The sequence below is a fragment of the Erithacus rubecula genome, assembly GCF_903797595.1.
Source record: "Erithacus rubecula genome assembly, chromosome: 3".
NCBI classification, from domain to species: Eukaryota; Metazoa; Chordata; class Aves; order Passeriformes; family Muscicapidae; genus Erithacus; species Erithacus rubecula.
In genome coordinates this window covers 25497736-25514043 of record NC_136689.1, presented here as the reverse complement: position 1 = coordinate 25514043, position 16308 = coordinate 25497736, and the positions used below count along the sequence as shown (strand labels likewise).

Below are 16308 nucleotides of genomic sequence, written 5' to 3'. Positions count from 1 at the left end.
TAATGGTGGTATTAAATTGTGTCTCAAATTCTTGTCAGTGACAATTCATTTAGTGTTTTTCACTTACAGGCATCAAAGGAAAACAAGTTGAGACAGTCTCACTACTGGCTGTGACAGAAACATTTGTCTTCCAATGCCTGTAAATAAGAAAAAAGGAAATAAGAATTGATTGATAAAAAATTTGACTGGAAAAGAATTTAGCCATTTATTAGTATGAAGAAACTACCATTACAAATCTAGTCTGAATAATGCACTATACTGGCAGAGAAGAGTTTCCATACAGCTCAAGGATGAAATCAATAGTTAAAAAACTCAAGTTCTGATTGAAGCTTTTAACAACTACTTTTTGATTCTAAAAGGAGTAGGATAAGATCTTATTTTAACAGGCAAAATATTGTAAGATTCAACTAGCAACAAATGCTCTCTATTTCCAATACCCTTAGAACAACAGTATGTGAGTTAATTTTAACATGTGGAAAGAACATTTAATTTTATCAGAAGGAAATAATGAAGAATCTAATTTATTCTCCACTTGTGCATAACCCTCATTGATATTAATAAGAGTTAAGCAGCCTATGGAGAGGAAAATAGGGCTCCATATGTGGCAAAATGTTTTAAGAATATTATGTGCAGCTTTCTAATGACCACAAAAATTATTTCTTTTTCTGCATCAGTGTAGAGAGAAAAGTTGCTTCATATCCAGCCAGTCATGAAATGTTTCTGGCTTTCCCAAGGCTATGTGTGTAGGAGCAGTGGTACACACACAGACACACACTCACAAATGTTTATATGGATGATGTCTCATGGACACACAAGCACATCCTTCACAGTTGTTGCCTTTATTCCATCTAGGTGACCCATGGCACAGGATTGTTTGAAATTCCACTGCTCTACCTACTGGCTGCTCTTCCCAGCTAGGCGTAAAAGAAGGAAAAATTTGCTTAATTCTTTTTTTCTTTTTTTAAAGTAAAGTGTTTAAAGTGCTGTCAGAGATAGCCAACAAGGCCAACAAAGGGTGTTGAAAAAACCTCCTTTGGCCTATGCTACATTTGACCATAATTCTACAAACTTTAGTGAGTGTGGAGAGTTAATCTTGATCAACCACAGGCAAATTTCCTCAGTTTGCATTGGCACTCCTGAAGCAGGATGGGCTTTGACTCAATCCTTAACATTTTGTCACTAGCATTTTCTTTTCAGGATAAACTGTGATATAAGACATTGGTCTTTAGCAAGACATTCCATCAAACTATTCATTCTTCTGAGGCATTCCCTTCAGAAGACAAAAAAAGTACTTTGCTGTTTCTATGGTAGAGCTCTTTCTCTTAATTTTCTGCATTTTATGAGAACACAGAGATCCTTATGCTTTTGTCCAAAACAACCAGTGCTAAATGGAACCTCTGCAGACCCTGAAAGGGTTGTCCTTTTATTGATGTTCACAGCAGAATTTTAACTGAATGTCATTCAACTTTCTTTTCACAGCATTCCTTGGGGAACTGCCTGGGCCTTGAAATTCTGCACTACATGGTCTCTGTAGCCAAGAACTTTCAAACCTGAACCAAATCATCCTCAACAATTTTACAGCTCTCATTCTGCCCAGCTAAGCTTATGACATGTTAATGTTATTTGCACACAGACACTTATTTATGACTCTTTTACACAGCTTTAATCCAATTTTATCTGTAATTTATTGTGCAATTTTAGAATCATACCATTTGAAGCGCTCGCCTCTGATAAAATTCCCTAGAATTTGCATTTCACCTAATGGTTTTGCATGCTTCAAAATGTCAGAATAATAATGAGAGCAGGACTTCCAAGGTTTTGTTTCCTTTTTACGTCTATGGAATGAAAGACAGGTTGGGTATAGGCACCTCTGTTTACTTTTCTTTTGAATCATAGACAATAGAATATTCAGACACTGATAAAAGCTCATTTGTACTCTGAATGCTTTCCTGTCCACTTAAGCTGATTTTATATAACATGCAAGATGACTATTCAATATTCAGTTAATTATGCACCAAACTGAGTAAGCCAAAGAATTAGCTTAATCAAACATTCTTTTTTCCTTAGAAAAAAATCCCTAAGCAAACCATCCAACCAGTAAAAAAGACCCAAAACCAGATAAGAGCTATGACAGGTATTGCAGACAGACTCCTGCCTTCACTATCAGGAGACATTAATTCCCTTCCTAGTGGGACTCTTGTGGTTTTAAACTGGAGATTTAATTTTGCCTTCATTTAGTTTGTCAGGTTTTTCCATTGTTAGTCTTAGATAGTTACTTAGTAAATTTCTCTTATGGTACAGGCTATATATATATATATATATGCACACACACACACATATACATATAGCAAACTACCTATGGTATAGAAATATTCTTTACTACCTATTCATCAAAATGTTTTCTTGGTTGAGCTTTTCTCTTTGAAGCCCAAATATGGACCACTCCCCTCAGATCATAAATAACAGGATTTTAGAAATACAGAAATTCTGCCCTGGGACCAAGACCTGACCTCCCCTTCAAAGTCAGGGTTGTCACATACTTAAATAGACCAGATTTAAGAAATTAAAAGAGGCCAACAGCTCAAATTGTTGTAGTTCCTGTCCCTGTTGCTCACTGTCACTACTAATCTATAGTCCTCTATAGCCTGATCCTCTTTCCTTATATATATTTGGCCTGGATGCTTAAAACTACAATAAAGCATCTCAGGCAGAGGATAAATGATTGGGGAAAGTTAACTAAAGAAGCAAGGTAATCCATCATGCCATATCTTAAAATGAAGTTGAACTTACTAAAATCTAGGTTTCACCAGGAAAATTATTCTATACCTGGGACCTTCAGAACATGTTGGATATTTACACTTTTCTCATGTACCCCTTAGAGCTCAAAATCCCATCTCTAACCTTCTTAGTGACTGAGAAATTGTAAGAAGAGATTTGTTGGTAAACCTGTGGTTACCTTGTGACTGCCCTTGGTGGAATGTAACTAAGCAGGTGCACGGGGGTTTTATTGCTTGAAAGGATGTATTTTCATTTATAAATGCAACAAAAACTCTCAGATTTTGAATAGGAACAGTTATCTCTCCCGGTTTATTTCCTTCTCCCTCTACTGCATAAAAGCACTGTATTGACACTACCTTGTGGCATCACAATTTTTACTGTGGTGCATTATAGTTTTCAAAGCACAGTAATTTTTATATGTGGTAGCTTAAAGGGAAAAGCAGTATCCAGCAGGGAAATGAAGGGTGCAACACTGGCCTCTTTGAAGTCAGTGAGAAAAACTATTACTGCCTTCAGTAGAAGCAAGGTTTCAGTCCAAGCGTTCAGGGAGAAACATGGAGCTGTGTATTGATTTTACCTCTTAGGCAAAACTGCAGAGAAGAGAAGAAAAAATGCATTCATCTGGAATCTGGGATGGTTAATGTCAGCAGGCCTCTAGGAAATTGTGTTACATAGATGAATGGTATGTTGGTCCAATCAAACATCAAAAATCTCTATATTCGACCTAAAAGTCTATAAATGAAGAATAGAGAACCCAAATACAAAACCCATTATAGCCTGTAAGGTTTCTGTTTACATAAGTAAAACAGAGCATCCAAATCTGAACATATTTAAGAATAAAACAGCCAAGTTTGAGGCTTGCCCAGCCTGTATTAGTAAATTGCAAAGTATATCCAATACATTTGGACTGTATTTTGCAAAGGAGCAGTATACATTTATAAATAAAACCCATATTAATATGGGAAGTCTCCTCTAGTAGCTGTCCCTCTCTAATTTAAGATATTTGTAGCTAATTAAGGGAATATGGTATCACAGTTAAACAGGGGAAATACAGAGATAAATAATTCATGAACATCTGAAGTAAATAACTTCTAAATAGATACTTTGATTAATTAATTTTTGACAAATAAATGAGCAAAGATCTGTTTTTGCAATAGTCTGATGAATTTTCAGTTCTGTAGCTGAAACAGAACTTATTTTGAACAATTGCTAATTTAATTCCTAAGGGCTCATAACACACAACTTAGGTAACAAAACATGCAGCTCTACTATTTGTGAAGGGATGTTCAGAGTAGCTGAATATGCATTGAACAGTTCCCAAATCCATCAGCCAAAATTTGTCACTACCAAGAAATAGTGATAATCCTGGAATAGCAAATAAATTCATTAATTAAATCTTAGTAGGTTTGCATATAATTCACACACAAGGAAAAGATGACAGGAGAGGTAAAGTAGCTCTGTTCTGAACCCCACTCTTTCTTGCTTCTTAATGAGAGTAAATATGAAGCTTTGATATCACTGCTTTGTCATGGTAATTGGGAAGCTGTGAATTCAACACAGGTTCTTCAACTTCAGGTTGAAGAAAGAAGAGATGTTGAACTATGAAGAAAAATAAAAATGCTTAAACGTCAGTCTGTATAAAAGGCCAAAGGTTAATAGAAGCTGTATGGTGTACATCATGGAGTTTCTTTTTAAGTGTGATGTACTTGAAACAATCCTATATTAAACTCTCAGTTTATGTCCATTAGGCCCGTGTTTCACACAGTAACATAAGAATTAGAATACTCAGAAAAGGAGACTGATTATTGTTGTTAAGTTCATCAAAATTGTTTTTTATTCTCATTTTTTTCACCTCTTCACCTACATCAAATTATGTGGTAGTGCAATTGCTTCCAATAATTATAAAGAGAAGTTGAAAGTAGCTCTATACAAACATGACCTTCACAGTAAACAGGGATACATTCTGTTCAGAGAAAGGCAGTACTGAAACATGGAGAAAAGTCCTCTTTTCCTATTTGTGTAGGGCTTATTTGATACTACTTGCCTGATCAAACAGAAGGTTTCACTGTCCAAAATTATTAGTGTTTGTGGTTCAGTTAAAAAATTAGACATATGTTTAAATATTTAGTAGCTTTTTGTTCCCCCTCAGGAAAAATTAAAAGGAGACACTGTCATGTTCCAATGTAAGAGTGTAATCATGACATAAAAGAGAACTATACTGCAAATAGTCAGGACTTTCAAATCCTGTTGTAAGGCAAAATATTTGAAATTTGCCAATTATTATTTAGAAAGGAAAAACACACTGAAGTTCAACTTCACCTGAACTGATTCTATACCATTTAAGTTTTTATGGTAAAGTCTAATGGCAGTTACATAGTTGACTGGTAATTTCAAAATCTTTATCAGTTTCCAATTGTAGTTTAGATCTCCACAATAAAAAACTTTGAAAACAACATAACAAGAAAATTCTCTACCCCAGCAAGCACCATATCCGAGATTTAATTAAAATAGGATGTATGAGACAGGAAGAAAGAGGAAAGGACAAATTGGATGGATGTTCATAAATTAGTCATAGCAGCAGCTTTAGCACTCACAAATGATGACTAGCCCATTTGCTGTACGTTTTTTTGCAGAGTTAATAAAATTCAATAGATGCCTCTAGCTTGCTCACCAATTGAAGGTGAAGAGCTAAAAACTGCACCAGGCATTAGGGGTCTCAAGCCTTCCTCTTTGGAGTATGAGGAAAAAAGTAAAAAATCACAGAGTGTCTTGAACTACACCACCACCTGCTGTTGCAATTATTATGACTCACATAATTTATTCATACCCAAATACTGTGTGCATCTGCTATTTATTGATATTTTGGTTTATTTGTCTTATTATAGCTTCTGCTTATACTGAATAAAGTTTCCAAATACTGCAGAGTATATAAATATGGATTATATATTGCTTATAAAGGCCTTTCCCTTTCACAGCATCAAAGAATGAAAAATGCATTTCCTCCCTTTCCAGCTAAGCAATATAAACATCAAAGGAAGGATTAGCATTCTAGGTCTATGCACTCTAAATCTTTGTGTCATATGTCGTGCTGTCTTGCACAGAACATTTATATTTCTATACCTATTATATAACCAGACCAGTGGGTCAAACATCTTTACATCCCTCTTATTTGCATAATTAATTAAATTCCAACATTTTTGCCAAGCTATCTACACTCACACTGAAATGCCAACCGCCACTTTTCAAGCTGGAATAAATTCATTACCTAGGATCCAAACTGCTGTTCTCCCTGCCAGGTGAAAGTTTATGGCACACAGTCAGCCCCTGCTCCTCTGCTCTAAAACCCAGCCACCAGATATCACAGATTATGGCAGATTCCATGAACATAATCCCAGATGGGGTGACTGCAAAACCAGAAGGGCCTTGAGGATTGTGCTGCAGCCACCTACAGGGGCTTGGCTGCCAGAAGGCAACACAAACCTTGGCTGTCATATGGGGTGGAGAGGGTTTGAGGCTGAAGAGACTCAAGATGTGATGATTTTAAGCCAGATTCTTTTAGCAGGTCTCTTATGAAATGGCTCCTGCATAATGGAAACTTCAACAGCTTAAAGATAGCAATATAAATGATTGTCTGCATTAGATTAATTTCTTTCAGACAAAGTAATCCAGGCTGATGCAGAGATTCATGTTACTGCAGGCCCTATCTAGTGACCTTTTTTTTTTCCTCATCTGTGTTTTAAATCTCCTTTTCTGCAGCAGAAAGCATTCTGCCAAGTCAGTAAAATGAAAAAAATTCTTTGCTTCCACTGTGCAAGTGCCTACTGTGTCTAAAGTTGAATGAGAGGAAACCAGGATGTTAAATATGTGGGTACTTAGCTATGCAATAAGCCCTTTGGCCAATAGGGAAAAATATGGCTTCTTTTCCTTTATTTGTTATTTCTAGGATTTCAATCCCCTGTACAGAAGGGTGGCTTTCTGCTTCCTTTTATCACACAGGAACATTAACAACTATTTGTCAGCCAGGGTTTTTCTTCACAAAGTTACTGCAAGCTAGCTGTGATACTGATGACCATGCAGGAGGCAGGTGGCCTTTCTCATGTACAGAGCCTCAGTTTTGAAATAAGGACACAAACCAGTACATACCAGTCTGCTGGGGAACCCAGGCTGCTCCAGAGGTCACTCCACAGCACAGAAGCAGCACAGACATGTCCTCAGCTGTCAAAGTCACTTATGCTTTGCACTGATGCAGATCCTCATCCTGCTGACACTTACAATTTCATCAAAAAACATTCTTCCACCAGAGTTTACATGGCAACCAACAGGTTTGAAAATACACTGTGAAAGAAAGTTACTTTCAAATGTAATTTTACTTATTTTTTGTTTAGTTCAGAGGTTCTTGGCCTGCAAGGCTTATTGTTGGCAATAATTCTATGGAGTTCACTCATTTTTGTGTATTGTAGAACAAAATGTGTGTGAGCTCTAGCTTGAACAGGAGTTTCATCATGCTAAAGAATGAGTGTGCATAAATAGATTATAGAAATAATCTAATTCATTGAAAATTTGGAGAAATCTTTTAGGAATTTTCTGAGATTTTTTTTTTTTTTTTTTTTTTTTTTTTTTAGGTCAAGTAACAACTGGTTTGGGTTCCGTTAATATTCCAGCTATTACTTTTAATATTCCAGCTATTACTTTGAGTTTCCAATATATAGTTTTTGGAATACAATGGCATCTTCCACAGTGAATCAAATGTCATGTTGCTAACTGAGCTTTAGCATTAGGCAGACACTCACTTCTTTGGAATTTTGCTGTAGACTGAGGACTGTTTTGTTAAAACTTTGTTCTTCAACAAACTCCTTAATCTCTTAATTTAAAAAAAAAAAAAAAAAAAAAAAAAAAAAAAAAAGGCAAAGAAACAGCCCCCCAGAAAACAAACACTCAAACTCTGTCAGTACAAACTACATTTAACCAATTTAGAAGCAAGAAAATGTTCAAGGAATCGTCCCCAGGAATGAAAACCAGAAAAGCTTTCAGATCTTTCTCTTGCTTAATACAAAGCATACAATTTGGTATTTTTTCTTTGCAACTCCCTGTTAATGTCAAATGCAGGGTTCTAATGGCATAATACATAGGGAAATGTGATTTTTCTGAGTTCCTCGAAACTTTTGGAAGCTGCTCATCAAAGTGCAGATATCATGGAAATAGGCACTAAATTTAGTTTTATGGGGAGGGTAAAGTAGAAGATTTTTATCAGAATTATATGAATCATACAATTATGGAAAGCCTAGGAAGAGTTTCCATCAGAGTTTACCATTTAAAATTTATTCCTGATATTATGTATGTATATCATTAGTAATGGATATATCTGGGCTCTGCCACATTAGACTAGGGCAGAATCCGTTCACAGTTTCTGTAAAATAGAACTGAGATTTGATTGCATTGTCTTTGCTTTGCACTTTTTACACATAACAAAGCTACTTTTGTGTCATTTAAATTTGCTTCCCCTTTGATGTAGTAATTTCCCCTCTAGTTTCATGGTTTTATGTTCTTTGCTTGTAATAAGAAAAAGGCCATACTGTTTTGAAATGTGAGTTTCTTTTAATCTATGGTGCATTTCACTTTATTAATTTACCTTTCAGCGTTGCAGAAACTGAGATTACACAACCTCATACCTGCTGTTACCACAAAAATTGCCAACAGTTGCCTGTTGTTAATTTCAAAGGTACACACACTGATAAACAGACATGTTCATACTCACTGGTTTTAGATAGAAAATGCTTCATTTTTAATTGCTGGAATATCTGGAGTAATCATTCTTTGAAGAAATTGCTCTCTTGATTTATCCAGATATATGGGTGGAAAGATAATTTAAAATCAGTTAAGGAAATTCCTTTCTATCTGCCAAGTCTCAGCAGAATGAGGGGTTTTTTCTGTCTTTCAGATTATTTGCCCTTGTCCCTGCAGATCCTGACCGTGTTATTAACACCACCATATTTTACCAATCATATGGGACACAATTCCAAGAGTTGCTGGAGAGACACGAGTGCAAGAGTGTGAAGACATAGCAGACTACAAGGAGGCAAACACTGGAAAGAGATATAGCAGAAGGAGCAGAAAAAGAAGGATCATGTCAGATACAAGTGAATCCCCATTTGACTATTTTAAACATCACACACATTTCAAGTAATTTCAATTTACTAGGACAGTCTTGCTGTTTACTGTATTATTGCAGTGTTTTTCTACACCCCAGGTATCAGCCTGTCTTTATGACCTATCTACCTTTCTCATTTTGTCCTTAACATCCAGTCTTCAAAATGCGTGACACAAAATATTTGGCCAAAGACCAAAGAGCAGTGGCACGCCTGCCCTGTTTTTATGTCCGTACGTGGCAATTTAGAGATTAATAGGAGTTAGCGCTAAAGCCGGGTTTAAAGCTCGTTCCCCCTCACACGGAGCGGGCGGTGGTTGCAGAATAAAGCCCGGAGGAGCCCGCTGGGCTCGCAGTGTTGGCAGCGCGGCCGCAGGAGCCCCGCGGGCGGCGGGACCCGGCCGGGGAGCGCTGCTGCCGCCGCCGCCGCTAGAGGGGACTCGGGACCCGCTTTCCCGAGGAAAAAACGGGAACCGGCTGCTGCTTCCAGAGAGCCCCGGCTGCATTTTGGCTCGGCGGGGAAAGGGAAGCGGCTGGGCGCGGGTTACAGAGCGGGCAGGCGGTTTGCACGCTGGTTTGGGACGCGGAGTGCTGGGTGGGTGAGGCTTAGATTGCCAAAGAAACTTTAATGCGCTTCCTCGCATCCGAAGTAACTTTGTGTTAGAGACTCCCTGTTACGAAACATGGAAGGCTTTCATAAATCAGCGTCATGGCAAATAGGTTTTAAGCTTCTTACAGATTCCGTACCAGCAAGACTGCGTGCCATGCCACTCGGGTGCCCACCTTCTTGTAGCCTTTCATAAAGTGAAATGGAAGCTTTGGCTGGCGATAGAACACTGGAAAGGGGAAGGAGAAGGGCAGCCAACAGGAGGAAGGGTCCAAGTGATGCTTCCTGGGCTCTTCTCTTTCCCACCTGCACACTAAGACTGAGGATGCGGAGCCGGCTGCTCGGCCAGGCTCTCCATGCCCCGTTGGATGCTGGCAGCCGCCCCCCGTGTACCCCAGAGCCCCGGGCCGGGAGCGTGAGGGGGTAGATGGCAGGGCCAACCCCAAACTGTGGCCAGGCCGGGGCCCCGCACACGCTGTGCACCTGGCAGGGCAAAAACGCGTGTTGGTGTCGGCCTGGATTTTTTTGATTTTTTTTATTAAGAAAAACAGATGTCAGAGGAGGGGGGGGGGGGGCGGAAGCGGGAATAGAATGAAAAGGGAAAAAAGCGAAGGTGGGAGATTGCCTGGAGGGAGGGAGAGGCTCGCGGGGGCAGGACACGGACAAAGGGCGGCGAGGGCGAGGGGCGCAGCCCTGCCCGGCCGTAGCGGCGCGGCAGCGGGGGTCCCCGGCGGGCGGGGGTCCCGGGCTCAGCCCAGCGAGCAGCCCACACTGCGGCACCGCCGAGGCGCTCAACAGGCGCTGCCGCCCCGCCGGGACGGGGCCGGCACACGGCAGGAGCCGCGCTCGCTGCCAGCCCCGTGCCAGGCGGCGGCGGCGGGGAAGGGGTAGGGAAGGGAAGGGGCTTGGCCGCCGCTCTGCGGGGCTCGCCCGAGCGGGACCCACCCTGCCCGCCCAGCCGGGGCCGGCAGCCCGGCCGGCAGCGCCGCCGCTTCCTTTGTGTGCGTGAGGGGAGCTGCGGCGGGTCCCCGCGGAGGGCTGTCAGCGCTGCCCGCGAGGAGGCGGGGAAGGGAAGGGACGGGAAGGGAAGGGAGGAGGCGAGGGAAGGCGCTGGCAGGGCGGCTCTCGCGTCCCCGTCACAAGGTAAGCCCTGCTCCCCAGGGCGGAGAGAGGCGCTGGAAGCGCCGCGGGGCCCCTTGCCTGACCTGCCGAGCGGCTTCGCCCAGCCCCGCAGAGCGGCCTCGGCGGGTCGCCGCCGCCTCCTGCTCCCCGGCGGCGCGGGGAGCCGAGCCCGGGCTGCGGCGGCGGCTCGGCGCGGCGCGGCTCCGGCACTTTGCGATGGGCTGGCGGCAGCGGCGGCCGGACAGCAGCGGGGGCCGACGCGGGGCTCGCAGCTAAGGGGCGAGGAGGAGGGACCATGGCCGCATCCAGCAACTCCAGTTTGTCCGGCTCGTCGGTTTCCTCCGGTAAGTTTCTCCAGCGAGCGCCGCATTTCTCCCCTCCCTCCATTTTAGCAGGGAGCTACCTGTCTGCAGCGCGCCTCGCCGTCCCGCTGCCCCGACCGCCGGGCGGGCGCTCCCCAGCCCCGGGGCGGCGATCCTCTGCCGGGGCCCGCTGTCCCTGCGGCGGCACCCACGGGGGAAGCCGGGACAGGGAAGCGCGGCGGGGTCCGGTTCGCCTCCCCGCCGCGCTGCCGTGCCTTTGTGTGGGGTGAGGGACAGGGGAGCTCCGCGCCCGGCTCCCTCGCCGGGGAGCAGCATCCCTCCGGGCTCGGGAAGGGGCGCGCCCGCGGCCCCGCTGCTCCGCGTTCCCGGGAGCTCCCGCCGCGGGGCTGGGGTGAGGAGGGCATGCAGGGACCAGCGCGCATCCTCTGCCGCGGTGCCCCGCTCCGGGACCGGCTCCGCATCGCGCCCCGGCGATATCCCGGCGTGGTGCCCTGGGGCGGGCAGGGGGTGCCAGGCGTGCCGCTTGGTGGGTGTTGCAGCACACCTCGCGTTTTCTGTACTTCCACAGGACTGGGAACGATTAAATTCCCGATCCAGGTGAAACGTGCTGCAGGTGACGGACTGCCCCAGGCTTGTGAGGAGCTTGTGCCTGCTCTGGGTGCTGGGGGTGCGGAGCTCTGCCCCGCTCACGGTGGGGGTCTGGCTGCGCTGCAGACCCGCAGGAAAGCACAAAAGTTACGGTGCCTTTTTAACCGAGGCGGCCTGAAATTGGAAGCAGTGATCCAAGAGTACCATCGCCTGCTGCTCGGCTCACGAGCAGTTACTGTAATGTTTAAGCTATGAGAAATTGGCTGAGAGTAAGGTAACATCCTGGCATTTCAGTGGGCTGAAGGAGTAAATAGAAGCATGAACAACTTAGGGGTTCAAGGGACTTGTGACTCAGTGTTTTATTTGAGGTGCCAGACTGAGATTTTAAGAGCATTTCTTAAACATAGCAATATGTGCTGTGAACATCAGACAAGCTCTTCTGACTATCAATACAACTTTAGCAAAATATAAATAAATGTAAAGGCCAATGAGCAGCTACTTTTTTTTTAAGACTATGTATGTAACTTACACAACATATTCTATGCCACTGTTCCAATGTTCAACACTTACAAGCAGAGCTGAAGAAAGAACTAAATCCTAAAAACATTTTTTTTAAGTTTTAACAAAAACCACAAATATTCCAAGTCCTTATTGCCTTAACTTGAAAGCATCTGAAAGAAGTAGGCACAAGAAATTCTGCCTTGTGTTCATATTCACGATGCAAGAGTTGCAAGACCAGAATGAAAATAAGCATGAATCCAGCCAACTTTATAGCTTATTAGTGAAGGTACTTATTTGGGCAATGTGGTTTTATTTTACACATAATTTGTATATTTTTACTTCTAAGTTATGTGATAAAACCAGAAACAACTTTAAAAGCCCAGACTGGAACTTGTGACTCTCTTCTTTGGTGCTTCAACCACTATGCTGCAGAAGCATGTCCCCAGCTTGGAGGAAGTGTAGCTCCCTTGCTCCATGAATCTCATGGTCTTTCCTTGCATACTGCTCCAGGTCTGTGAAAGGGTACTGAGCACATACCTCTGAACCTCCTCTGGCTTTACTGAATCTGGGCTTCAGGATCCATCCTGTGGATGGAGAGATGTGCATCCCCTAGAGTGTTGGTTCAAATGCCTGAAATGCAGGGAAGAGGGGGAGTTCAAGCACATCCTTGGTGTGAGCAGTTGATGACATCCAATTCCAGGTGGCCTCCTGCTCACCAGGTAAATCTAGTGCCAAAAGTAACATTCAGCCAAGGAACTGAGATCTAGGTGTTAATGTCGTTCATTAAAAGATGTACATCAGGAGTTGACACTTGACAGCACCCTGCTTTGTATGAAGTCCTTAGCTACAGCCTACAACAGTTTGTGGTTTTCTTTTGTATTGTTTTGTATTTTTGCAAGCCTGAGCACAGCTGAGCCTTGGCCTGTGCCTGGGGCTCTTAGGTGCCACTGTAGTACAACTAATAAATGCTGTCAAATACTCTATAAAGCAACTGAGTGCCCTTCACTTTCATAACTTATGATCTTGGAATTATTTTTGCTTTTGTTCTAGTATATTCAATCTATATTTTTCTAAGTGTGTACTAACCAGCAGTTAAATTTGCTGCAACATGATAAAGTTGCCAGTATTAGCAGACACACCATATCTGACTATGTGCAGCTGTATTCTGGCTGTCTGTGGTTTAAGCTCTCAGAACTCAGCAAGTCTTATTGTTTACATGGTCTAAACAAACAGTCTTGCCTTAAAATTTAATTTGGTAGAACTTATATGTATGCTTAACATGCCAATATGAAGATTTCCATTCTATTCCACAGAAGAGGGGAAGTCATACTTCCACAGTACATGCTACTAATAGAAAAAGGAAGTGAAGTTTGAGGTTGATAGCAGAATACCACACTGCAGAGCTCAGCTCTGCCACTGCTTATGAATGCTGCCAAAGCTCAACAATGTGTTACTACAAGTGACCATTTGTGATGTAGCATTTCTGCTTCAATTTCTGCCAATTCATGTCAATGAGAAAGTGAAACAGTTCAAATATATTTATTGTGAGGATTCTGACCAAGAATTTTATGGTGTAGATATTTTGTTTGCCCACTAATATTTCTATAAATGTACAAGTAGGATTTACAGTCTTCACTTGAACTTGTGTCTACATTAAGTTCTGGAGTGGTTATTTATAAGCACTCCCTGCCCAGTGTCATGGCAGGGTGCTGAGCTGTAGCTATTGTACAGATGAGGAGCTAACATGCATGGAGAGCTGACTTCAGCTATCCACTAAGGGTAAAGCAAATATTCATACTTAGGAGGCTGTTGCTCCTTTGAGTTCACAGCTGGAGGACCAGTCCTCCTTCAGAGCTTGTGTCTGTGGTCTGTGTACTCATCTCAAGAGCCACTGTGAGGCTGCTAATTATAGGTTCAATAATATTAGGTTCTTGTTACTGGCCCCATCTGACAGAAGCCTATGAAGGATTTTTTTCAGAAAGCTGGCCCTCACTGCTAACAAAATCTACAGGAGAGCCATGCGTATTTGTGCTGTATTTCTTCATATATCATTTCTTCAAGCTCTCTACTTTTGGTACCTGAACTTAAGCTGCCCTGACCACCAGCTGTTGTGTTTGAAGTGGCTGGGGGAGAAAGAAGGGTAATATGCTGGGGGAAGAAGGGGGCATGGTAAGCAATTACATTAGGTGTTCTTCTTTGGACCTTGGATAAATCTGCACACGGTATAAAAAGCTGAAATTATAATTACTTCCACTGGGAATTCCACTTTACTTTCCTGTAATCTCTTCTTTAACACATACCCAGGTGATCTATTAGCTGTATTCATGGCAAACCCCTAAATTTTGTTCTTCTCCCTAGATGAGGTGCTTTAACTGCAAGCAGCATCTTTTCTTTCTCTCCTATCCTCTAAAGAAAACTGTGCATGTTTTTATCCTCTCCTTAAATTGATACTCCCTTGCCAGTGCCCATCTTAGTATTGACCCTTATTCTCACTCATTATAATCTTTCTTTTTAAAACTTTTATGCTGTTACTGAGACTTCTTGGCTTTTCCTGGCAAGCAATCCACCTCTCCCACTTTGTCACTAGCTGCCTCCAGTTTCCTCCACCCAGTAGCCAAATACTGATTATACAGAACTGATGAACTTGAGACTCGACTTTCTGGAATGTAAATAGAAGCTGGAGTGAAGAGACCTTTGTGGCTGTGCCTGCTTTGCTTCTCAAAGAAGCAACAAATGCAGCCTGTTTCCCACCTAGGCTCAGTGCAGTGGCATTTCTAGGCACTGTACTTCTTTGTGCAGTTGTGCCATCCAAAGTTAGTACAAAGTGCCTGTAAATGCCAGTTGGCTTTTAGAGCTGCCATTCTGCTGGAAGAGTCTTATGCCAGATTCCCCCCTGCTGAGGCAGGTGGATAGGTTAGACAGCTTGGGCTGTCTGTCAGGTAAGGGTCCACACCGAAGGTAAATGCAAATACAAGCCTGAGAAATGATAATGTGTAGCCAGGCTGCCTCTGACAGCAGGATCAGACTGTGCCAAAAGCTCTGCATGAGCCTGAGCCTGTGCTGTGAGATGGTAACACTGCAGGAATTTGGGTGAGAACCCAAGGCAAATATGTAAATACCCGTGCCAGTGTACCCAGGATTTTGTTCCTTCTGTGAGCTCCAAAGACAAGTTTGCAGGTGTTAGGCTGAAAGGGCAGCTCAGCACCTTTCTGCTTCCCATCTCGAATTGGTGCTTCTTCATGTGCTGTAAGCATTTTGAGTAATACCTGTCAGTAGAGCAGGTGATGGAGTTAAAACACACAGATGAGCTCTCTGCTACAGGCCAAGAAGGGCTTGTGTGTTTTGTCAGGGCATTTTTGCTTTTCAGCTGAGTCCACTGCTCTAATGAAAGATGGCTGCTTCTCCCCCCAACCTCCTCTTTTTGCAAGCTACTGTATAGAAGACTGTTACAAAATAAAGTCACTGATTATTGATTTTTATTTTCAAATTGAAAATCAGACGATTTTTCTGTCTCAAAGTTCAAAGAAAAATGCCTTTAAGTATCATTGAAGAAGTGGTCCTTATTAATTAATAATTAAATTTATGGTTCATGCACTCATTCAGTAAAATTTAAAGGCAGCAAATTGTTGAGTTTTTTTAAATAAATGAACATAAGTTGTTTAAAGAAAGCATAGTTCTCAACTCTGGGCTTTTTGAGAAGGATTAAAAAAGGCTTATCAAGGGAAGAAGAAAAATCTTTGATGGTTCCAGTAACTTAACAAGGTCAAAATAAAATATTAAAGGCTCATGATTCTCTGGGGGTCATGAAGGTGCTGTGATGTGAAATAGGCAGATATATTATAAAAATGAAAGTCAACATGGACTGATTTTAATTAAGATGCAAGCAAATGGGAAGAAATGAAATTATTATTGTACAGAGATTCAGAGAGATTCTAATTGGGGAAAAGATTAGTAAATGAAAATAGATGTTTATTCTTAATGATTTAATAGAAATAGTGTTGTGAAAGTGGCACATGAAAGCTATTGAAATCATGCTGTCCTTATGCTGATAAGGTGCTGCTTTTGATTTTTAAAAGGGCAATAAGGGTTATTTTTTTATTTCTGTTCCTCATGCCAAGCCTTCTGCTGGCCAGGGTGTTCTTCCTCTAAATTAAAGCTGAAGTTTTTTGTATCTGATGATTACAAAGAACTCACCATTCTTATTAAAAATAATAAAAATTCAAAAGGGAAAAAATGCCCTAGTA

At 42.2% G+C, this 16308-nt stretch overlaps 1 protein-coding gene across 1 annotated transcript in view; it reads left to right on the top strand.

Annotated features, from left to right (window-relative positions):
- The first annotated feature begins 10806 nt into the window (after positions 1–10806).
- Positions 10807–16308, top strand: part of CHN2 (chimerin 2) — a 153696-nt gene continuing 148194 nt past the window's right edge. Inside the window, exon 1 of the mRNA XM_079300156.1 lies at positions 10807–10996. Within this exon, the coding sequence (XP_079156282.1) occupies positions 10948–10996 (49 nt within the window). The 5' untranslated portion in view covers positions 10807–10947. The remainder of the gene's footprint in view (positions 10997–16308) is intronic.